General features: G+C 44.7%; 1 protein-coding gene across 4 annotated transcripts in view; it reads left to right on the forward strand.

Annotated features, from left to right (window-relative positions):
- The window catches only part of RAPGEF2 (Rap guanine nucleotide exchange factor 2), a 259,943-nt gene extending 236,325 nt beyond the window's left edge, over positions 1-23,618 (forward strand). For 2 of the 4 annotated variants that reach the window (XM_062199353.1, XM_062199356.1), the window contains 11 exons: positions 1,073-1,456; positions 2,488-2,699; positions 2,789-2,912; positions 3,497-3,520; positions 4,575-4,798; positions 5,843-6,043; positions 12,951-13,103; positions 15,492-15,717; positions 16,857-17,416; positions 20,416-20,721; positions 21,520-23,618. In XM_062199353.1, the coding sequence (XP_062055337.1) occupies positions 1,073-1,456; positions 2,488-2,699; positions 2,789-2,912; positions 3,497-3,520; positions 4,575-4,798; positions 5,843-6,043; positions 12,951-13,103; positions 15,492-15,717; positions 16,857-17,416; positions 20,416-20,721; positions 21,520-21,545 (2,440 nt within the window). In that variant the 3' untranslated portion in view covers positions 21,546-23,618. The remainder of the gene's footprint in view (positions 1-1,072; positions 1,457-2,487; positions 2,700-2,788; positions 2,913-3,496; positions 3,521-4,574; positions 4,799-5,842; positions 6,044-12,950; positions 13,104-15,491; positions 15,718-16,856; positions 17,417-20,415; positions 20,722-21,519) is intronic. The other 2 variants (XM_062199354.1, XM_062199355.1) reach the window with 2 other exon arrangements.
- Positions 23,619-24,823: the final 1,205 nt, after the last annotated feature.

Below are 24,823 nucleotides of genomic sequence, written 5' to 3' on the forward strand. Positions count from 1 at the left end.
TACCTCTGGCTTTCTCCCAAGTCCTCCCTACCCAAATGAATCATAGGGCAACCTTCTGGTAGCTGTTTTCCACAAACTGCTTACAAAGAGGAAGGAGCACCAGCTCTGAGTTTTGTTTAAGATTTATTTATTTATTTCAAAGTCAGAGTTACTCAGAGAAAGGAGAGCCAGGGAGAGAGAGGACTTCCATCTGCTGGTTCACTCCCCAGTTGGCTGCAATGGCTGGAGCTGTGCCAATCCAGAGCCAGGAACCAGGAGCTGCTTCTTCCAAAGCCAAGGACTTGGGCCATCCTCCACTGCTTTCCCAGGCCACAGCGGAGAGCTGGATCGGAAGCGGAGCAGCCAGGACTTGAACCGGTGCCCATATGGGATGCTGGCACAGCAGTGGCAGTTTTACCCACTATGCCACTGTGCCGCCCCCAGCTCTGAGTTTTCAGCATTCATTTAGAGTTCATCTAGTATTCTCTGTTCATTCATCTCAGAAGCCTCTGTTCCCTGTTCTGAAAAAATAGGATAATACCTATCATTTTTACCTATAGGCTTCTCATGAAAATCCAGAAATTTACCAGCTAAATTTGCAGTAGGGATAGTTCTAGTCAGAGGCTCAAATGGAGGGAAAATAGCTTTTTAGGTTTCTTAGGTATTTGGATAAGTAAGCAAGCATGGGCTGATCCAGTTTAGACCTACCAGTAGTCAGCCTCCCTTCCCTCTCAGAAAATAATGACTTGTGTCTGATCTTTCCTGCTTCCTTCCTGAGGGTCTTTTATTGTAACAGATTTTAGTCGTTTTCTGTCACTGTTAGTAAGCAGTCCAAAATAATTGAAAAGTGAGAAAGGAGAAAAAGAAACGGCAGCGGACGCAGAGTGACCTGTTTATTTCCATCGCCAGCTTCTGCCCAGGAAGCTGCAGGGTCCAGTGACTGAGGTAGGAGGTGCGTGCTCCTTGGGAAGACAGTTCTGGCATCCCTTGACTGTGTCCTCTCACACGTGCCTGAGAGGTAGCATGGTCCTTTCGAGGAATATCCGAGACTGCTGGCCGGCCTCGAAGCCTATTAAGTGTCTGTTTTCCTTAGGTATTACCTGAAAAACAACATGGAAACAGAAACGCTGTGTTCGGATGAGGATGCTCAGGAGCTGCTGAGAGAAAGTCAGATTTCGCTGCTTCAGCTGAGCACCGTCGAGGTGGCCACGCAGCTCTCCATGCGCAATTTCGAGCTCTTCCGCAACATCGAGCCTACGGAATACATAGATGATTTATTCAAGCTCAAGTCAAAAACGAGCTGTGCCAACCTGAAGAAATTTGAAGAAGTCATTAACCAGGAAACGTTCTGGGTGGCATCTGAAATTCTGCGAGAGACAAACCAGCTGAAGAGGATGAAGATCATTAAGCATTTCATCAAAATAGCCCTGCACTGCAGGGAGTGCAAGAATTTTAACTCAATGTTTGCAATCATCAGGTAAGAGCATTTTGTCCTGAGATGCAGTTCCGTTTACACGGTAAGGGTGTGCATGGATCCAGGAACACCACCCAATTACACCAGCCCAGGGCTTTCTGTTCACTGGATTCCAGCCATGTCACTGCTGCCTCCCAGGCTATGTGTCGGCAGAGTGCTACAATGGGCAGTGCAGCCAGGACTTGAGCCTTGGCTCTTCCGTATGGGACGTGGGTGTCCCAGCCTGCGTCTTAACTGCTAGACCAAACACCCACTTCCTAACCGACTCGTAATGAACACTGCTTTCTCTCTGAATCCTATTCTTAGTCCTTCATTTAAAATTCCTCCTCTCCTCATCTGGAGTCCGGAAAGTCAGTATCTACCACTTTATAGTTCTGACCTTAGGGGAATTATCTGAGCATCTCTGAACATCCGTTTACTTCTCTGTAAAACAACAGTATCTCAAAGAATCGTCCAACGATTAAGTGATACAATGTGTGTGCAGGGCTAGAAGACAGCCAGAGCAGATGCCCAATTAATGTTGATTTTCTTCCCTTTTTACTGCTGAGACTGAAGCTGGAAGAAGATACAAATGGAAGCAATTAGTTAAATCGAGGATGGCTATTAAATTAATCTTTATGCCTTTCTCGGAGTTTGGTTGTTCTCTTTGGCTGCTGTGGCTCTTGCTTTAATTTACTAACACGGGGTGTTTGCTCAGTCTGTGTTATCAAATGCCCGCTCTGGGCCAAGCACTGTTCTGTGTGTGAAGCCGAAGGAACAGCACTTCTGTTCTCGTGGTTTTGGGAATAGTAGATCTGGAGGGTGGAAAGGGAAGAAGAGTGAAACCCCCTGGTGCGGCCCTGCTCCTGTCGCCATTCCAGTTACTCAGAGCTGTTATCTGTGGCTTCTCACGCATCCTTCTGTGAATCGCTCTGTATATAAAACACGTGCACAGCGACGTTGTCCAGCAGTAGACAAACAGTACACGGTTTTACTTCCCTCAGCTCATCAGAGATCATTTCCATGTATACCACTTTTCTTTTTGCCCTTCTCAGTGGCCTAAACCTGGCACCAGTGGCAAGACTGCGGACCACCTGGGAAAAACTTCCTAATAAATACGAAAAACTATTTCAAGATCTCCAGGACCTGTTCGATCCCTCCAGAAACATGGCGAAATACCGCAACGTGCTCAACAGTCAAAACCTGCAGCCTCCCATAATCCCTCTGTTCCCAGTCATCAAGAAGGACCTCACGTTCCTCCACGAAGGTAACTTTGAGCTGAGGACCTCTGTCTTCATCTGCGGAAGCGTAGCCTGAGTGCCACCTGATTTCCACTGTGCTCTCTGCCGATTGCAGGAAACGACTCGAAGGTCGATGGGCTGGTCAACTTTGAGAAGCTAAGGATGATCGCAAAAGAGATCCGTCACGTGGGCCGCATGGCTTCCGTGAACATGGACCCCGCCCTCATGTTCAGGACTCGGTGAGTGTGTCACCGTCCGTGGCGTGTGTGGGGTTGGAGAAGCCAAGTGTAGAGCTTCCGAGTCAGTGAGGGGAGAGGACATCTCGGTGCTTGTCCAGACCACCGAGGACCACCCCGCGCGCTCTCATCCATTCGTGCTTGGACCCCTGGCAAAATCAGTCCGTCCTTCAGACACTGGTGACTTAACGTTTGTCACTGGTTATTGTTTCTTACTTTTCAGGACCCTGAGTTGTAGAGTTAGAATTCATAACTGTTAATAAGAACCACAATACGTAAACAGCCCCCAACAATATGGTCTCAGTAGCCACGCCGTGGAGTTAGCTGTCAGTGTAGGAGAAAATAATGAATTCTGTAGAGGAGAGAGAAGAAATTAGTGTTCTTCTAGACCAAATGATTTAAACATATTTGTCTTTTGAGCCAGAAAAGTGTTTCTAGTAAAGCTGTGTGCGTGTGAGGTGACTGTGCAGTTCGATGTTTGTGGGCTTCTAGACTGCTTATCCGGAAGTCTGGTCCTCTCTCTGAGCTTGTGATCTCTGTCTCTCTTTCTACACCCATGCTTCCATCTCCATGGCTCTCACTTACAGGAAGAAGAAATGGCGGAGTCTGGGGTAAGTGGAAGGAGACCTTGCACACCCACACACAGTTCTTGTTCCACCCATTGCATTATTTTCTTACCTGCTGTATTTTCTGTTGCTTGGCTTTTTTTTTTTTTTTTTTTTTTTTTGCATTTTTTTTTCTTAACCCTCTTGCTGTAGCTGAATTTCAGATGGCAAACTGACTTCAAATTTAATCCATTTGAGCTTTCACTTTTGAAGTCATGGTCCATGAGAGCTGTGAAATGATTGATGATTGTTCTGGGGAACTGTCGGCCAGGCGTATTTCTGAGCTCACAGAAAGATTTTATTTCAATATAATTTGTATATCCTAAAGTGGGAAAAGTCCAAAAGTGAGGGGAGGGGAGGAAGGCTTTTAGAAGGGGAGAAGAGGTGCAATGGAGCTACTATTGCACAGATGTTTGAGAAGTAAATAACATAAAAGGTGCCCCCAGGTGTTAAGACCAAATTTTTTACAGCTCAACTAACTACTGTTTTCATTCTGTTAAAACCAATCCTTTAAAAAAATAATTCTTAACAATTCATGTGCTAAATAGTTTCCATATGTGTGTATTTACATTTGCATGATGATGTTTATTAACAGATTGACTATATGCATTTAAAAACTTACCACATTCAACTCAAGGAATAAGAACAACCGTGAACGTTGTAGCTAATTTTATTTTAACCCATATAAGCATCCTTTTTAGGAGAAATAAATTTAGTCTTGTAAACCTTAATGATTATAGCTGTGTATTCTCGCATGAGCTTTTATATATAATTATTTGCTGGCTTCTATGAGAGAACCGCCTTGAGTGCTCTACAGAGGTGAAAGCTAGAGTTTTCTAGTGGAAATAGAGCATGTGCCGAAGGTTTACTTAAATGTGTATTAGGTATTTTTTTCTTGTCAACCTGTGTTACTCTGTAATGCATCGTAGTAGTTCACTAACTGGAAGGAGGCTTGTGACCTTTGGAGCATAGACTGGGTCTGTTGAAGTCTCAGCACATTTTGGCTAGGCGGAGTGACCCCATGCCAGAATGAGTGTGTATCTGCCCTTTCGTCTTGCAGGTCTCTCAGCCAAGGTAGCACAAACGCAACAGTGTTAGATGTTGCTCAGACAGGTGGTCATAAAAAGCGGGTACGCCGCAGTTCCTTTCTCAATGCCAAAAAGCTTTATGAAGACGCCCAGATGGCTCGGAAAGTGAAGCAGTACCTGTCCAATCTGGAGCTAGAAATGGATGAGGAGAGCCTCCAGACACTGTCGCTGCAGTGCGAGCCAGCAACCAACACACGTGAGTCTTTGCTTGAAGGGCTGCGGGCACTGGCTTGAACGCAGGCCCTGTGCAGTGGCGGGGTGGTGCCAGCAATGGCTTGGTGCCCAGAGGGAGACTGCGGACCCGATAGGCACTGGGTAGCAGTGATTCCGCTGTCCAGTGGACCCCAGCAGCCAGCGTGTAGGTTCTCAGCCTTTAAACACTTGTCTGGGGTAGAGTTCAGGTAGTTTTATCTCTACCTGTACTTGCAAGACCGGCATTTTTTTATTTTTTTCATTTAGAGTGCTTTTAACTGTTCTATGGGCAATTTTGAAGATAACTTCTGTTGAATGTAGTTGATGATTTGAGGAGATTCAGATTATTAGACTGACTCAGGATCCTGCTGTGGCACTGTGTGTCGTGGTGAAGAGCTTGTCTTGAGGATCAGGTGGTCCGAGTTCAGATCCTGCTTCTTTCTCTTACTGGCAGCATGACTAAGCCAAGCTCCCTGATGTGTTAAATGGAGGAGGGACACATGGCATTGAGTTGTTTTGAGCATTAAGATACTATATGCCCTATTAATTTGATTTTTCATCTATTTGCCACAGAATTATATACTCAGCATAAGACTCCAGTAGTGTTGACTGCTATTTGCTTACATAGATAAGTCTACCCCATTGGAGAATTTGATAGCAAATGCATTAGTGTTAATAGCATTTATTAAATAAAAACATAGCCTGTGTTTCAGTTAATTGGAATAGTTTTTGAAAAATAGTTTCTGACAGTTTTCCAGTTACAGTTTTTATCCTGTGTTTCTTATGCACAGACATAACATACTGAACTATTCGGTTTTCTGTTGTCACTTTTAATGTGATGTTTAGCAGTAAAACCATCTTCTGCGACAAGCTCAGCACTTTTTGTAACTAGGGTTCCTCCCCCGACTCCCTGATTTCTGTCCTCCGTGTAGACAACAGAAAAGTTTTTGTAATGTAATGGCAGCAAATGCTCGCGGTTTGCTTAAGGTCGCATCTACAGAGCTACTGACATCATACATTCTTTGTTCTGATTTTAAATAATTGCCAGTGCCTAAGAATCCTGGTGACAAAAAGCCCGTCAAGTCCGAGACCTCCCCGGTGGCTCCAAGGGCAGGGTCACAGCAGAAGGCACAGCCGCAGCCACAGCTGCCCCCGCCCCCACACAAAGTCAGCCAAGGACTGCAGGTTCCTGCTGTGTCCCTGTACCCTTCACGCAAGAAAGTGCCTGTGAAGGACCTCCCGCCTTTCGGTGAGTGACTCCACGTGTGGGTACTTAGTCACTGTCATGTTTCTCAGATTAGGGAAAAGGTGCTTATCTGGGATAACTTCGTCCAGTATACTTGAATTTCCCCATGATTCCTGTCTCCTAATAAAACATTAATATTCAGCAAGTTAGATTTCGGTATTGCTGGTGGAAGATGCTCTTTTTAGAAATAGCTCCTCCTTTAACCATGTTCATTCCTCATGGTGAATTTGAGGGGGCAAGTGGGGAAGTTATACATTTTCTGATTTAATTTCTAAAGGACTTATAGGAATTGCCTTTTTCCTGTGCAGTATTAAAAGTAGTTTTACCTCATTATCAATTATTATGGAATTTGGGCAAAATATTGTTAAGCTAAATGATTTCTCTGAAGATTAATTCTTCACACTTGATCTTAGCCAAAAGGCCGAGAAGCGATTGAAGATTAATTCTTATTTGTTAATTGTTTCCTTTGATAACTTCAGTGTTTCTCACTGTCACATGGCTAGGCTTCTTAAAAGACAAAGGATTTCAGAAGTCTTTAACCTGTTTATTTCCAGAGGTCAACGTACCTCTCTTCACGTGGCCCCATGTGCTTGTAGGGTGGAATGTGTGTACTTGGATTACATTAAGAATCTTTGATTTTCCTGGTTCCAGTGCCTTCATCAAGAAAATAAGTGCTTAGTCAAGTGCCTTTTGTTCAGGGCTTCCTGGTATTAAAATGCCTGCCTCTGTAGTTTCATTTAGAGAGGCCACTGCTTAAACTGCTCTTGTTTTCCATCCTTGCATGAAGCTACTCCCATTTGTAAACCATTCAAGTTCTACGTTATTCAGGGGCTCACTCTTAAGATCTGAGCTGGAAGAATATGCTTCTTTAGACACTTCCAAGCAATGTAAGCTATTCCGCTGCCCACTATGGGAAGGAGCGTAGCAGGGTTTAAGGTAACACATACCATGAGAGCTATGCTTGGATTGTCGATGAGCGTTGCTTGCATGGAGCCAGCTGTTCCATCCCCCTTTCCTTTGTAAGATACTGTGTAGGGTATGGTGAGGTCTGCAGATAGCCAGGAGTCATCCAAAGGTCAGTTTTAAAAGAAGGATGGTAGCTGCCACCAACCAGAGGCAGGGTGACCGGCTCTTAGTCACTTGGTCTAGTTGTTTAGAGAAAGAGGCTACCAACTAGGGAGGGGCTGAGCCTTTGAGCCAGCACTCGTAGGGCCCTTCTGGTTCTCTCATGGACATGGAGATGGAAAACTCACTCGGGATTAAAGTGCTGGAGCTGTCATGAGTTGAGTTGCAAAAGGGTCGCTCTCTTTCCCTTTTTGTTGTTCACATAAAGGCTGGGCTATAAGACAAAAAATTGGGATCCTCATCTGAAAGAACCCCACCTTTCCCAGAAAGCCCTTGAGTTGGTTTGGGGGAGCCTGGAGCTGACATACAACTTCCTGTGTTTTGAGATAGAATTTGAGAAATCCTGGGTACACCACTGGTTGGTGGGAGACCTGGGCCTTCCATGTGATGCCTCCTAACTCTTCGCCCAGAGGTTGAAGACCATCCTGGTCTTCTGATCTGACGTCTCCTCCATGGGGTTGGTGATAGAATATTGGCTACATAGAAAGGACAATCTCTTCAAAAAATGGTGCTGGGAAATTTGGATCTTCACATGCAGAAGTATGAAACAAGATCCCTACCTTACACCTTATACAAAAATCAACTCTAAATGGATCAAGGATCTAAATCTATGTTCTGACACCCTCCAGTTGTTAGAGGAAAACATCATGGAATCTCTACAAGACATTGGCATAGGCAAGGACTTCTTGGGAAGGACACCAGAAGCACAGGCAAAACCAGTAATCAATAAATGGGATTATATTAAACCAGAAAGCTTCTGCACTGCAAAAGAAACACTCAGCAGTGACGAGGCAACTGACAGAATGGAATAAAATACTTGCAAGCTCTGTAACTGGTAAAGAATTGACATCCAGGGGGCCGGCATTGTGGCACAGTAGGTTAATCCTCTGCCTGCGGCGCCAGCATCCCATGTAGGCGCCGGTTCTAGTCCTGGCTGCCCCTCTTCAGTCCAGCTCTCTGCTGTGGCCTGGGAAAGCAGTAGAAGATGGCCATGTCCTTGGGCCTGCACCACTGTGGGAGACCCGGAAGAAGTTCCTGGCTCCTAACTTCAGATCAGCTCAGCTCTGGCCATTGTGGTCATGTAGGGAGTGAACCAGCAGATGGAAGACCCCCCCTCCCCCTTTAATGCTGTCTTTCAAATAAATAAAATAAAAAAAGAGAGAAAGAAATGGACAAAGAACATGAACAAGCATTTTTCAAAGGATGAAATTAAAAAAGCCAACAGACACATGAAAAAATGCCCAGCATCACTAACCATCAGGGAAATGCAGATAAAAACCACAGTGAGGTTAGAATGTCAACATCCAAAAACAGACAATAAATACTGGTAAGGATGTCTGAGAAAAGGTACCCAAATACACTGTTGGTGGGAATGTAAACTAGTGCAACCATATAGAAGACAGTGTAAAGGTTCCTCAGAAATCTGAAAATAGATCTACCATGTTCCCAGCCATATCCACTCCTGGGAATTTACCCAAAGGAAATGAAATCACCATACAAAAGAGTTATTTGTACTTCCATGTTTATTGCATCTCAATTCTCAGTGCACAATAGCCAAGATATGGAATCAACTCAGATGTGCATCAACTGAAGACTAGATAAAGAAAATTTGGTATATATACACTATGGACTAGTACTCAGCTGTAAAAAAAAATAATGAATGAAATTCCATCTTTTGCAACAAAATGGATGCAACTGGAAACCATTATGCTCAATGAAATAAGCCAGTGACCGAAAGACAAATATCGTGTTTTCCCTGATTTGTGGTAATTAATACACAGAGCACAAAAAAGGTTTTTGAGCAAAATTGACATTTTGAGATTTGATTATTGTTTACAGCCATCGTCTATAGAACAGTGGTTTTTCCACTTACTATTTTTGAATTTTTTATTTGGTGGAGGGTTAAGCTTGTGATTATAAAATAAATTGAAAGTATGTCATTATAAAAATTAAAGCATAGGATGGAGGAGAGATGGTGGAAGTGTGTGGAGGAAGAAGGATAGGTTGAGAAGAATCGTTATGCTCTTAAATCTGTATATATGAAATACATGAAATTTGTTCACAAACAAACAAAGTTTTAAAAAAATAAAAAGCTCTGGGGCCAGTGCTGTGGCCTAGGCTAAGCCTATGCCTGTGGCACCTGCTGCTTTATATTCCGGATACTCCTCTTCCAGGCCAGCTCTCTGCTGTGGCCCGGGAGTGCAGTGGAGGATGGCCCAAGTGTTTGGCCCCTGCACCCGCAGGGGAGACCAGGAGGAAGCACCTGGCTCCTGGCTTCGGATCAGCATAGCACCAGCCGTGGTGGCCATTTGGGGAGAGAACCAATGGAGGGAAGACCTTTCTCTCTTTCTCTCTCTCTCATTGTCTATAACTCTACCTGTCAAATAAATAAATAAAAAGATAGCATTTTGGGTTCCAGAAATCCTATGGATTCCTATGCAGAGCCTATCAGAGGAACCTCAACAGAGAAAGTAAGAAGGAATAGAAAGAAGTTTAAAGGTAGGAAGGAAAGAGGCTAGCCAAAGAGTTCTTGGCTGATGAGAGAGGTAAGGGCCCTGAGGAGGTGGAGGGTAGAGTAAGGCAAAGTTGGGGCATCCCTTTTAAAGATAAAGAGCCTGGAAACATCAGGAAAATGGATGTTCAAGGCCTTGCCTACTCAGTTCTTGAAAATGATAAGATTACCCACCCTTTCCCGGAGAGTACCTTTTGCAAGGTGTCCGGGGCGTAACAAATCTTCCCAGGCAGACGAATCAATTAATTCACAAGCTTTTATTGGGATTCCACTCCCGGGCGAGGTTCCCCGGTCCCAACAGAGTGGGGGCCAGGGAAGTCGCACGTCAGAGATTGGGAGGGCTCCTTTTACAGATTCAGGGCATGGGGGTTAAAGGTGGAGGCGGGTCTGATCCTCATTGGTTGATCTTTAGGCACTCGCAGGGACCTTGACAAGGACTCTCCATTCCTGGAAGTATAGGCCTTCCCTCCTTGCGGATCCCAAAGCTACCACCTTTGAGATTAGGGAGGTCACCAAGAAGGGGGCCGTCCCTGTACATTAAAAGGAGTGAGAGCAAGTCCTCGGTCCAGGAATGAGACAGAGAAACCTGGAGTCTGCAAGTCAGCTGCCCACGTATGAGGGAGGGAAGGTGGGAGAGAAGCTTTGCAGAGGGCAGCCGCTGAGGTCTACAGGGAGCTAGGATGTGAAAAGGACTCAAGTTAAACTTGCACAGGAGGAAGACCAGTGAAAGACATGTACGTGACTAACGGATGATTTACCAGGAAGCTGCAGTCACTTCCAGGCCACTCGGTTTCCAGGGGTGGATGTCGACCCTCACCCACCTTCTCAGGAGCTTGGAGTTGGAACTTTTAATCTAGGTGGAATCATGACCTTGTGCCAAGCCCCCCATGCATGACCCTCGTTTTTGGGCAGACACCACCAGCCTGTTTATCCCAGGGTGTCCTTTTCTCAACACGAACCCTTACCGCTGTTGAGAGTCATTGAATCGTTAAAGATGTGACCTCCAAGTTACCCCAGTAAATACATCTCAAAGTCCCAGGTAACTTCAGGCATCCCAAGTAATGGAGTGGGGAGGTTAAATGCAACTTTCCCTAACAGGAAGATGAGTGATAAGCCCCTCTGTGGTCGCCACATCTGTTACCAACATAATGCTGGTCGCCCTCCCTCTTTGAATAATGAAACCAAAATTTGAACATCAGGAACATAAGTTTGTTCAATGGCCAGAGAATGGAAAAAGCAAGAGCCTTGCTCTCAAATCTTCTCAAATTGCTGAGGGCTTAGGAGTCCTAGATATAGGGCAAGGTGAGTAAGGATGAGGTCATGCTAATGAATGAGGAATATTCTTTTTTTTTTTTTTCCTCTTGGAATAGGTGGGGATTTCACTTAACTTGCATGCCACTTCTTTTTCTCCCTTTGTGTTCCACTATTCCCTGTCTTAGTGGTCACTACATGTTTCATTTAGCTTGGAGATTATATTGAAATGCATTCTGAGGTCAACTGGAGGTCACTGAGATGGCCATCTTGGATCCAGCTTGTTCTGGCCGGATAGCCTGAGGAAGAACCTCTAACCACAGGGCATCCTGTTCTCAAAAATGAAGCATTGTGAGAATAGAAATGTTGACTGTCTCAGGCAGGCATTGCCCTAGAGAAATAGTACCATGTGTCATCTTATGATGTTTTTTCAATTTAAGACTGTATTTAAAGTCACATTATATATCACTTTATAGAGCTTAAGTTCACCCCACACACACTATAATTCATGAAATAGTTTTGTTCAAAACAGTTTGTATGTTTTAGATCAATGTCTTTATCATTTCTAGAACTACTTTTGAAGTATTTAGCAATTTTCTAATATAATCTTCACATCCATCTACATTGTTTAAAAGGCAGAACTTTTTTGAATCTTTGTGTGATGCTCACCTTGGAAATTTTTTTCCAAGTGAAAACCATTCATGTGACTCTAACGTAGCTGTATTTTCATTTTACTGTATATATTAGTATCTCTACATTTAATTATTGTGTTACTTTAAAAGTGATTTTAAAAAATTATGTTAAAACGATACCAAAGCACTTACGTGAGGTGAGATGAAGGATTAAGTCTATGCTGGATTTCATTGGCTCTTCTTTGACGGACCGTTAAGTGACCATCTCAAACTAGCACTGATCGGAATTAGTTTGAGGTTGTAGTGCCTTCCTTCCCTCATATCTCTTTGATCTTCAAAACAAGTAGTTGAGAGTGTGTCATAACAATATGAGGAGCTTTGTAAAATATTTTGATATGAAATCTTTTTTTAAAAAAAGTTTAATTTTATTAATTTGAAAGGTAGAGTTGCACACACACACACACGCACACACACACAGATACAGAGAGATACAGAGAAAAGAGATCTTCCATCCACTGGTTCATTCCCCAAATGGTCACAACGACCAGAGCTGGGCGGGTCCAAAACCAGGAGCCAGGAGCTTCTTCTGGGTCTCCCACATGGGAGCAGGGGCCCAAGGACTTGGGCCATTTTTCTCTGCCTTCCCAAGTGCATTAGCAAGGAGCTGGATCAGAAGTGGAGCAGCTGGGACTCGAACTGGCACGCATATGGGATGCCGGCATAGTAGGTGTTGGCTTTATCTGCTGTGCCACAGCACCAGCCCCCAGAATCTTCATTTCTGAAAAATACGTGTTGGGGAAGATTTCCTTATTGTCACTTGTAATTCCCTTCCCTCCATCCTCATCCTACTGGGTTGTGCACTTGGCATCGGCTCATTCCCTTCTCTGGAAACGTGTGGTTTCTGTGATGCAGCACTCCCACAGCGCTGCCCCGCCTTCTCTTTCATCTATTTCTTTGGAACTCATGAGGGCTCTGTTAGTCCGTTTTCCTAGGAAGTTCTCAATAGCTCTTGGTCCTTCACTTTTTTCCTCCCTTGAATTAAGGTCTCCAGCAGGACCAAAATAACTGTTTCTTCTGATAACAAATATTCTTAGCTGTGCCATTTGAGCCCAGATTCAAATGTTTATAAGTCATCTTTGGATAAAGACGGTGACCACTTTAAAGCTCGGAATCTAAAGTAAACATCAAAAGCATCCCATTGTTTGTCCTCCGGCAGATGCCATTAAGAAACAAAGCAACAAGTATCAATGAAGAGCACACAGAACAGTGATTGAAAACAGGCGGAAACACAATACGATAGGAAATGTTAATACGAACGGCTTCTCAGTCATCAGTGTTGTTTCTTTTCAGTCTTGCAGAGATATATTTTAGCCATTTCTTTCTTTTCCAGGCATAAACTCTCCACAAGCTTTAAAGAAAATTCTTTCTTTGTCTGAAGAAGGAAGTTTAGAGCGTCACAAGAAACAAGCTGAGGATACGATGTCAAATGCGTCTTCCCAGCTTTCTTCTCCACCCACTTCTCCCCAGAGCTCTCCCAGGAAAGGTAGCACGAAGTCACTTGTTTCCTTTGAGCAAAATGTCTACCTTTCAGCTATCATAATTCCAGAATTATGTATTACTTAATTTTTAATCTTAGTCAAAAGATCTTATTTATAACGTTCAACGGATTTGTCTCCTCATTTTATAAATTTAAAAGGATTTTGATATCTATTTTTTAATATTTACAGTATTGTTAAACAAAGCTTTTTTTAAAATTTTATTTATTTATTTATTTTTTTGACAGAGTGGATAGTGAAAGAGAGAGAGAGAGAGAAGGGTCTTCCTTTTTGCCGTTGGTTCACCCTCCAATGGCCGCTGCGGCCAGTGCATCGCGCTGATCCGAAGCCAGGAGCCAGGTGCTTCTCTTGGTCTCCAAGGCGGGTGCAGGGCCCAAGGACTTGGGCCATCCTCCACTGCACTCCCGGGCCATAGCAGACAGCTGGCCTGGAAGAGGGGCAACCGGCATAGAATCCGGCACCCCGACCAGGACTAGAACCCGGTGTGCCGGCGCCACAAGGCAGAGGATTAGCCTGTTGAGCCACGGCGCTGGCCAGCTTTTTAAAAATACATTTAAATTTCTTTTATTGGTTGTAACTTTGAAAAGAAACTCTGTGTATTAAAATTTTCTCTAATATTTTTTATAGAACACTAATATTGGGTAAAAAGGGCTGTAAAGACCTTTAGAAAACTAATATATATTTCTTCATATACTAACACAGGTCTTGATTACTTTTTTGTTGCTGTCATATTTTAAAGAGACTGCATTGTAGGCAGCCAGAGTCATCTCCTTAGGTGGATACTTTCTCATATTAAAATGGTAGCCTGTTTTCTGCTGTGTATCTCTCCAGGTTACCACTTCCTCCTAACCTTTATTTGAATGGGTATAAGTCAGTAATAAATGGCTAAGATTGTGTTTCCCCAGGAAAAAGCCAGAAAGGTTAGCCAATGGTGGGATTTCACTGGCAGAGCAAATCCTGCTGTACTTGTAGCTGTTTCCGACCCCTGAAGGTGTAGGGTGGATGTCGGCCTCCGGTCCTGGTTCAGTGGGTATCTCTCCGTTATTTTCTCATCCTGCTGTCAAGCGGCAGTGGCAGTCAGCTGAGATCTTTTGATTCCTGGGGGTTGGACTTAACCAGTTCCTCCTCTTCTCTCAGAAGTGCTCCATATCGATAACAGTGGGCCTGTGGGGTAGGTGGGGTTGATAGAACCAGAAACAGGGTGGGAAGGAGAGGAGCGGTGTCCCTGGTCCCAGAAGATGGGGAATTCCTGCAGCTGTCAGGCACTCCATCTGAGTGATGATTTTCCCTGAGACTCCTTTTTTAGCCTACTGTTCAGGGAAGGCCTTACACCTTGTCTGTCATAACTTTCAGTGTGACTTTATAAAAACACATTAGGCAAACACATGAAACCTTATCAAGACCTGTGCACCCTTGAAAAAAATAAATCAGGAGCTACCAATTTGCTGAAAGGGTGAGAAGACTGAGGTGGTCCAGGTGTGTGTGTGTGTGTGTGTGTGCAAGTGACACTGATAAAATTCACATTGCGTGTCATCATATAAGATCAGTGTTGAACTAATGTGAGTTCAATTAGTACTGTTGTAAAAAAGAACAAATATAAGTGCCGAGAACGAAGTTTTGGATTTTTACATTAAAAGTATCAAAACAAGCCTCTTTCTTTATGACTTTCAAAAGTATTTTCAGTAGAAAGGAGAATTAAGTCCTTTCAGGGCAGGAAATAGGCAGCAGTTTAGACATTTTATAGTGATCGCCTGGAGAAAAATGCACATCCCATCCTCCAGAACAATGGGCTTTTATATGATTCCACTAATGCATTATTAATATTGAAAAACTGAGTGGCACAAATCCAAAGATGTCTTCTTTGGGTGTTGTCTCTTAGTCTCTTTATTTATAATGTCTGCTTGAAATTGTAAGTAGGATGCACATGTTTCCAGTTGAATTATTCTGTACCATAGTTAAAATTCTAAAAATTAAAAACTCGGTTGAAAATAAGATTATTGACCTTGCAGTTTGAAAAAAAAAATAGCTACTTTTAAATCTGACTTTTAAATCATGGCTTCGTTTATGTGGCCTAATCAGTGTAATACAAAGCTAAGGGAGCTGAGAAGAGTCATGTGGCTCTGTAATTTCTGTATCTTTCCCTGGTTTGTAAACAGTGCTTTATTCTGCCTCTCCAACCGTTGATTCAGCAGCTTAGCTTTGTGAGAGTGAACATTCACCTTATCTTAGTCACCTGGCTCCTCCAGGAACATAGTGTTGTGTACTTCAGTGGCGGTGTCTGGGCCTACAGTTCCCTTCTGCTTCTGTTTGGTGGACTGCAGTTCTCCTGCTGTAGCTCTGTGCGTCTAACTGGCGTGGTTACACTTCTCGTCCAGGCTACACTTTGGCTCCCAGTGGAACTGTGGATAACTTCTCGGACTCTGGCCACAGTGAAATCTCCTCGCGCTCCAGTATCGTCAGCAATTCTTCTTTTGACTCTGTGCCAGTCTCGCTGCACGAGGAGCGGCGCCAGAGACATTCTGTCAGCATCGTGGAGACAAGCCTGGGTGTGGGCAGGATGGAGCGGCGGGCCATGACTGAACCCGACCAGTACAGCCTGGGGTAGGCGGCTTTTCCCCACGTTCTCTGCTTGTTTAAAAAAAACAGTCATTCTTTCATGTCTGTTTTAATAATGAATCCTTTCCCCTTAACATTTGTATTTATTTATGTATTTCAGAGGCACAGAGAGACAAACAGATATAGAGAGAGCTTTGACATGTTGATCCACTTCCTCAGTGCCTGCGACAGTTAAGGTCGGGCTGGGCTGAGACTGGGAGCCAGGAGCTCACTCCAGATTTCTCACATGGGGGTCAGAACCCAACGACTGTAGCCATCACCTGCTGCTTCCTAGGGTGCACATTAGCAGGGAGCATCTTACTCACTGCTTAACTGCTAAACGAAATGCCTGCCCCACGTATTTGTGTTTATTTTACACAGTGCCTAAGAGATTTCCTCTTGAGGTTGGCACTTAGGACAGCAGGTTAAGTTGCCTCTTGTGATGCTAGCATCCGTATCAGAGTGCAGCTCAGTCCCGTTTGCTCAATTTTCAGTCCAGCGTCTGGCAAATGAGTCTTGGAAGGCAGCAGGTGATGGTCCGAGTGCTTGGGCCCCTGCCACCCACATGGGAGGTCTGGACCAGCCCTGGTCTTTGCAGCTCCTGAGGGAGCAGACCAGCTGACAGAAGATCGCTCCCCGTGTCTCTCTCTGCCCCTCTCTCTCAGTCACTCTGCCTTTCAAACAAATAAACCAACGTATCTTTAGAAAGAGGAGAATTTCCTCCCACCCCGATGCTCATTTTCAGATTTCCTGGATTCTGAGCACCAGGGTGTTTTTGTTGTGTGGACTTTTTTCCCCCGCTAGGTTTCCCTTTATTGAAACACAGCTGTTCTGTGCTGAAGTGTGACGGTAGCGTGTACCACAGTTGCTTGGTGTCAGTTGCCTTCCTGGAACAATGAGATTGTATTGAGCTATCCTTAGCCTTATAAGGGAAATGTCCCTGTCTTTATACAAGTCAGTGTCTCCGTAGTCATGGCAAGGTGAAAAGACAGGACAGGGCGGAACTGGACATTGTGATGCAACTCAGTGGCACTTTCATTCCTGTCCCATGGATGACAGAAAGCTGCTCTCCTAGGGGAAAAAAGAATATTTTAAAAATTTGCTTTTTTATTTCACTTTTGTTTCATTTTCTCTTGACCACTTAGGTCCTACGCACCGATGTCTGAGAGTCGAGGATTGTACGCCACAGCTACGGTAATCTCTTCTCCGAGCACAGAGGAACTTTCCCAAGATCAAGGGGACCGCGCCTCCCTCGACGCTGCCGACAGCGGCCGAGGGAGCTGGACGTCCTGCTCTAGTGGTTCCCACGACAACATACAGACCATCCAGCACCAGAGAAGCTGGGAGACACTTCCATTCGGGCACACTCACTTTGATTATTCAGGGGATCCTGCAGGCTTATGGGCCTCAAGCAGCCATATGGACCAAATGATGTTTTCTGATCATAGCACAAAGTACAACAGGCAAAATCAAAGTAGAGAGAGTCTGGAGCAAGCCCAGTCCCGGGCCAGCTGGGCGTCATCCACAGGTTACTGGGGAGAGGACTCGGAAGGTGACACGGGCACAATCAAGCGGAGGGGCGGGAAAGACGTTTCCATGGAAGCGGAGAGCAGCAGCATAGCACTGGTGACCGCGGAGGAAACCAAGCCCGTCCCCGTGCCTGCCCACATAGCCGTGACGTCGAGCACTGCCAAGGGGCTCATTGGTGAGTTTAAAAGTTACTGAATTGTGACTTGGCTTGTTTCAAGAGTAAACTGTGTGTCTGTGGTTCTTTTCTTTGTTTCGTCCATTGCTGTGCAGGGCTTCCAAGCTAGCGCTGTGTACGTTTTGAAGCGAATCATGATTAAGATCCCTGATTTACTCCAGGTCAAGAAAGCAGTCAATCCGTAGACTGTCAGTGTGGTTGGGGTCCGGTCTGATCTTTTTTCTTGTGCTCTGAAAATTACCGGGACAGTTCCCATTCTTCATAGAGGAAGATCTTTTCTTTAGATGGGACTGTTTTAAATGTTATTTTATTACCTTGAGTTGGATTTAGAAATCCTTGAACATCTTCCAGTGGGTTCTGTTATGCAGAAAAATTGTCTCTGTGCTAAACAGTTTCTGCATGTCCTGGAGTCGCCGATGTGAATTGGTAGTGTAGTGAGGAGAGCTGGGCTAGGAGCCAGGCACTCTGGGCTCTGAGCCCCTGTGTGGCCACTGCACCAGCTGGGTGACACTCGGCAAAGCAGTAAACCGTGCCTGACTCCTCATCTATAAAGTGATCTTAAGCAGTTTTCCTTCACGGGGTTAGTTTCCTTCTACAGGGCGTGAGGAGGGCAGGAGAGCTGTGCAGAGCGCCGAGTCTGCCCGGGTGGCAGACTCCCAAAACGGGGCAGGTGCTGCCGCTGTCCCCCGAGTAAAGGCGTTTGTGTTCCCTTAAGGGTATGGAAAATAGGCATTTTCTATGGCATACTTAATGTCTGTTTAAGCAAAGTGTAGCGATAGATTGTACGATGTAGAGTAAGAAATTCTGGGGACCGGTGTTGTGGCGTAGCGGGTAAACTGCCTCCTGCGACGCTGGCATTCCATATGGGCGTCACTTTGTGTCCCAGCTGCTCCACTTCCAATCCAGCTCCCTGATAATGGCTTTAGAAAAATAATGAAAGTTGGCTTAAGTGCTTGGGCCCCTGCCAGCCACCTGGGAGGCCAGGAAGAAGCTCCTGGCTCCTGGCTTTGGCATGGACCACCCCTGGCCACTGCAGCCATTTGGGGAGTGAGCCAACTGATGGAAGATCTTTGTCTATCTGTCTCTGTCTCTCTATAACTTTGATGTTCAAATTTAAAAAACAAAACAAAACTGGAGTCTTAACTATTGCAAATGTCACTATTTATTAATAGAGAAATTGTAGTCGTAAGTAGTCTTGAGAGGGTGTCAAGCTTAATATCCTCTTAAGAGGAAAAAGGAGATCACAGTTATGCATTTTTTTCTTAAGATTTTATTTATTTTTTTTGAGAGGTAGAGACAGAGAGAGAGAGAGAGAGAGAGAGAGAGAGAGAGAGAGAAAGGTCTTCCATCTGCTGGTTCACTCCCCACATGGCCATAACAGCTCGAGCTGGGCTGATCCAAAACCAGGAGACAGGAGCTTCTTCCGGGTCTCCCACACAGATGCAGGGCCCCAAGCACTTGGATCAACTTCAGCTGCTACCCCAGGCCATAGAATAAAGCTGGATTGGAAGAGGCGCAGCCAGGACTAGAACTGGCGCCCATATGGGATGCTGGTGCCACAGGCAGAGGATTAACCGACTGCACCACGGTGCCAGCCCTGGGTGATGCATATTTTTAAGCTCAACTTTTTCTTGTGCTTTCTTTTAACTAATCATCAGAATTTCTATTGCCGAGAAATGAATAACAATGCATAGCTCCTAACAGTTAAATCTAGAAAGTTAAAGAAACTAAAATCTGATTTTTGCTAGCTCTTCCAGATTTCATGTCCTAGATCATGTACACTAGTACTAAAGAGTTTTTACAAAGGGCCAGACACTTGGCCCAGCAGTGGGAGGCCTGGGTTTGATCCCTGGCTCCGGCTCCTAACCTTTCTGCCAGTGCACATGTTGGGAAGCAGCAGATAATGGCTCAGGTCGTTGGCTCGCTGCCACCCACAGGAGAAACCTGGGTTGAGTTCCTGGCTCCTGGCTCCAGCCGCAGCCCCAGCCCTGGCTATTGTGGGCATTTTGGGAGTAAACCAGTAGATGGGAGATCTTGAATAAAAATGAAAACAGATATTTAAAAATGTATATTTACATTATACAAAATGAAAGGATTTTCAGAAATATTAATACTGTGTAGTATTAAGGTTTTTAAGTTGCTACCCTTTTTGGCGACTGCTTTTCCAAATTTATTTTAATGTACTAGTTTTCAAGGTGAAGTCCAAAGATCTGAAAGTCATGTGGAGTTGATTCTTTAACTGACAGGGGCAAGAGCCCCATGACGATGGCAGGTAGGGCCAAGGAAAGGGAACGTTAAGTGCTTGCGTGTTCCAGGCATGGTGTTAGGTACTTGTTATGTTATTGCTCTGCATTAATCTTTCCAATAAATCCAAAGGTTAAGTGTTAACCTTAGTACTATCCTGTAGTTATAGACAGGGTTTGGAGTAACCCCTGGGGATGGGTATTTGGCTCATTGAGTTAAGCCACTCCTGTGGATGCCCGCATCCCGTATGCGAGTGCCTGGGATCAGATCCTGCCTCTGCTTCCGGTCCAGCACACTCTGAGAGGCAGCACATGATAGCTGTGTGGTGCTTGGGCCCCAGCCACAGCATGGGAGACCTGGATAGATTCCCAGCTCCTGGCTTCAGCCTGACCCAGCCCCAGAGGATAAAGATATCGCTGTTTCTCTCCTGCTCTCTCTTCTTTCTCAGTTTCTCTTCTTCTCTCCGCTCTGCCTTTCAAATAAATAAAAATGAAATTTCCAAAAGGGGAGATACTTACATTGCTTAATAGCTTCGCTTGCCAGTTTTATCACACAGAGATCGCCGTTGTCTAATTAATTGTCTCACCAACATCCCTGCCCCGGCCTGGGCCACTGTCCCTTATCAGAAAAAAGCACATTGGCTGCTGCGCTGCGTATTCTGCCTCAGAAATTTAAAAAATACTTCAGGAAGTATTTGCAGCGTGAGATGCTCTTCTGCAGAGTGGCTAATGGCTGGTGCGTTGTCTCTACTGTAGCGCGAAAGGAGGGCAGGTATCGAGAGCCCCCGCCCACCCCTCCGGGCTACATCGGAATCCCCATCACGGACTTCCCAGAAGGACATCCCCACCCAGCCAGGAAACCCCCGGACTACAACGTGGCCCTTCAGAGATCCCGGATGGTGGCCCGATCCTCGGAGGCGGCTGGGCCTTCCCCGGTACAGCAGCCGCCTGGGCACGCAGCGGGCAGCAGGCCTGGAAGCAAACCTCAGTGGCACAAGCCCAACGAGTCGGACCCGCGCCTTGCCCCCTACCAGTCCCCAGGGTTTTCCACCGAGGAGGACGGTAGGTACTGTGTCCTTGAAGCCCTGGGTTCCACACAGCCACCGGGGCTGCCCATGGGTCCCCGAGGCATCGCTGCTTTCTTAGCACGGGTCGGCTGATCGCTGCCCACACAGCATGGGAGACTGGGTTCTGGGCCAGGGTTAAAGCTTTTGACTGATGTCATGTTGGTCGTTCTCGTTTTCTTTTCTAAATGGCTTAAGAAAGGCCAGAGATTTCAGAGGGGTCAAACTGTTTAGCCTTCTTTTTACAAATCCACCTTGACATAGTGGGTTAGGATGAGGAGGGGCATCATGACCCCCCCACACCATCCTCTGTGGGTTTAGATTTTAGGACACAACCATTGTAGAAAAAAGCAAGACATAATAATTACTTATACTGACTACATAAAAATTACTTAAATCTACCACTTGCAGACAACCACCGTTAACATTTTTATATATCCTTCTAGACTGTGTAATATCTGTGTGTGACTATATTATTTAAAAAGTGGCATATGCATTTTATAACTTTTTCCAATGAGTTTGTCACTAATAACTTTCTGACCAATAAATAGAAAAATGTCAATACCTCTTGTGTTGCGTATATGTTTAAAGATACGCGTCACAAGTACAGTTTTAAACTTTTTAAATTCATTGGTCATTGCCCCCAAAACAAGACGAGGATTTTACCGTGAGTTATACTGGGAAGCTTAGCTGTGACCTTTTCACTTAGCGTCTCAGTGGATGTATTCTCCGCAGTGCAAGAACGTACTTGCTTGCTCACCAGTTCTTGTTTTCCTCTTCCTTGCCGTGTTTGCAGAAGATGAGCAGGTCTCTGCTGTTTGAGGCACAGGCTTCCCTGGATCCAGAGTGAGCCACCCACAAGGAGAGCACAGAGACGTCCCTCCCGTGAGCCACCCACAAGGAGAGCACGGAGACGTCCCTCCCGTCGCAGCCTTGGAACTCGCATCCCGAGGATGGTGGACCAGTTTGCCTCCTTCCCTGCCTTAAACGCAGCATGGGGCTTCTCCCCTTCTTCCTGTCCCCTTTGCATGTGAAATACTGTGAAGAAATTGCCCTGGCACTTTTCAGACTTTGTTGCTTGAAATGCACAGTGCAGCAGTCTCTGAGCGCCCACTGCTGCTGCCTGCCACGTCACACAGTGTCATTCCAAATTCCAAGATCATCATGACAAGATGATTCACTCTGGCTGCACTTCTCAATGCCTGGAAGGATTTGGTGTTTTTTTTAAATCTTCCTTATCGATTTCAATCCAGTCCCAGCACTTGGTCTCATTGGGATAATGAGAAAAGCTAGCCATTGAACTACTTGGGGCCTTGAACCCACCGAGGAAGACAAAGAGAAACAAGAAATCCTTTGAGTACAGTGCTTGTCCACTTGTTTACAATGTCCTTTTTTTTTTTTTTTTTAATTTTTATTTTTAATGAGTTTAAAGATTGTGTTCAGAGAGTAAATGTTATTATATCCATTTATTGATTACAGTATTATTTTGATCCTTAAGTAGGGTTGCCAGCCTTGGTTTCTGCAAAACCAAATATGCCGGACACGGTGTGGCCACACCAAGACAAGGGGACGGCTGGGCTCACAGCCCTCTCTTCCCACATCCTTGTGGCCTCACCTGCGAAGTGCCCTATCCGGAAGTTTAAAACATTGGCCAATTCCTTCGATGCCGAGACGCCTCCGCCGCCACCCCTTCCCCAGTTGGTGGGGGTCTTCTGTAGAACTGTTTGCACACGGCCAGGGGAGAGAAGTGGGACTCCTGCGTCCTCTTGAGCCTTACGGAGGCAGGACAGTGTCATTTGAGGGTGCGTCCTGCTCCACTGAGACAGATGGCAAACCCCAACATTTAAGTTATGTTTCTTAGACTTTTATTAATTGAGAATTTTAGGTTTTTTTTTTTTTTTTTTTTTTTAAGAGAAACAGTTATAACTGGATAGCATTGCAGTGAAAGCAGCTTGGGGTGTTGGAGCTAATGCCAGCTGTTAATACTGCTCTTTCAAGACAGCTTCCCTTTACTGAATTGGCATTAGGGAATAAACAAGCCTTTAAACGTGGTATAAAAGATCAGAAACCTGGTTAGACTTGCCAGCCTTTGCAAGGCAGGTTAGTCATCAAAGACTAACCATGAAGTGGCTTTACGGACAGTGCGTGTAGAGGTCTACGTGTAGCAACCATCTGCTCACAGCTGCTATTAACCCTATAAGGACTGAAAATGACCCCTCCACTCTATTTTTGTGTTGTTTTTGCACAGACTCCGGAAAAGTGAAGGCTGCCAATCCGAGTAGTACTCAAATGTGAGGAACTGCTGGTCTTGGATTTTTTTTCCATTAAATTCAGCTGATCATATTGATCAGTAGGTAAACGTAAATAGCTTCAAATTTTAAAAGTCGAATTGCAGTGTTTTTTCACTGTATCAAACAATGTCAGTGCTTTATTTAATATTTCTCTCCTGTATCATGGCATTTGTCTACTTGCTTATATATTACATTGTCAATTATGCATTTGTAATTTTACATGTAATATGCATTCTTTGCCAGTTTTATTATATAGGCTATGGACCTCATGTGCATATAGAAAGACAAAAATCTAGCTCTACCACAAGTTGCACAAATGTTATCTAAACATTAAGTAATCGTAGAACATAGGACTGCTAATCTCAGTTCGCTCTGTGATGTCAAGTGCAGAATGTACAATTAACTGGTGATTTCCTCATACTTTTGATACTACTTGTACCTGTATGTCTTTTAGAAAGACATTGGTGGAGTCTGTATCCCTTTTGTATTTTTAATACAATAATTGTACATATTGGTTATATTTTTGTTGAAGATGGTAGAAATGTACTATGTTTATGCTTCTACATCCAGTTTGTATAAGCTGGAAAATAAATAGATATAACATAATGTGTTGCCTATATTCTTAACAAAACCATGCATGCTGTTAGCGATTGAGGTGCGTGTGACAGAGAGAGGTCTTTGGTCTCACATCAGGAGGCGTGGCTCTTGCTTGGTAGGAACTGTTTGATAGCCTTCTGTTGACTCAGAAATTAGTATCATTAATACTAGCACCAACCAAACCATGTTCAGAATTCAGAGTGTTTCTCAAGGCTCAGGAGAAAATGAAGGTGATGGGGCCAGTGTTGTGGAGCAGTGGGTTAGGACGCCAGCTGCGATGCTGGCGTCCCACTTGAGTGATGGCTCGAGTCCCAGCTGCTGCACTTCTGATCCAGCTCCCTGCTAATGCACCTGGGAAAGCCACAAAAGATGGCCCAAGTGATTGGGCCTCTGCACTCACGTGGGAGACTCAGGTGGAGTTCCAGGCTCCTGGCTTTGGCCTGGCCCAGCTGTAGTTGCTATGGCCATTTTGGGAGTGAACCAGCAGATGGAAGCTCGCTCTCTCTCTCTCCCCCTCATCCCCCAATTTTTTTTTTTTCCTCCCTCTCTGTAACTTTGCCTTTCAAATAGAAAAATCTCTTTTGAAAAATGAAGATGACATCAAAATGTGTTTGATGAAATCTGTCTGATCTCAGCCTTTTTCCTGTGAAAAGCTCTATGGGATTTAAACTTCTGATTCCCAGCATACATACTGAGACTCCTACACTGACCTTCAAGGTCCTGATCCCTGGGTGACCCTGAACTTCTGACTAGTTCTTAAGACTGTTAGAAAATCTGAATAATATTTCAGGCTTTCACAGGGCGCTTCTGTTTAGAAGGTAACAGTCTGTTAAGCAATAGCCTATTTTAGTATGTTTTGAAATTAAGGTCTCATTCCTTAGTGTCAAGCAGGCATAAAGGAGAGTAGTATTGCTCCCTCACTGGGAACTCTTTGGAGTGAAAGCCCCTGAACAAAACATGAGAAAATGAGAGGGCATCGAAAGCCGAGTCCAGAGTCCGTCCTCTTGACTGTACAGCCACCAGCCAAACTTGAAAATCTGGGGAATTTGCACCAGCGGTTTTGCTGAATAACAATGTTAAACATCTAGCCGTCCAAAACAGTGTGTGAAATCTTCCACATTGGTGCCATCCCAGTACCTTCTTAAAATGATTGTACTCCTATGCATGTGTTTTTAAGTGGTCACCTTGACTATCTTTCCATTATAAAACCCA

The sequence above is a fragment of the Lepus europaeus genome, chromosome 8 (genome assembly GCF_033115175.1).
Source record: "Lepus europaeus isolate LE1 chromosome 8, mLepTim1.pri, whole genome shotgun sequence".
Lineage (NCBI taxonomy): Eukaryota > Metazoa > Chordata > Mammalia > Lagomorpha > Leporidae > Lepus > Lepus europaeus.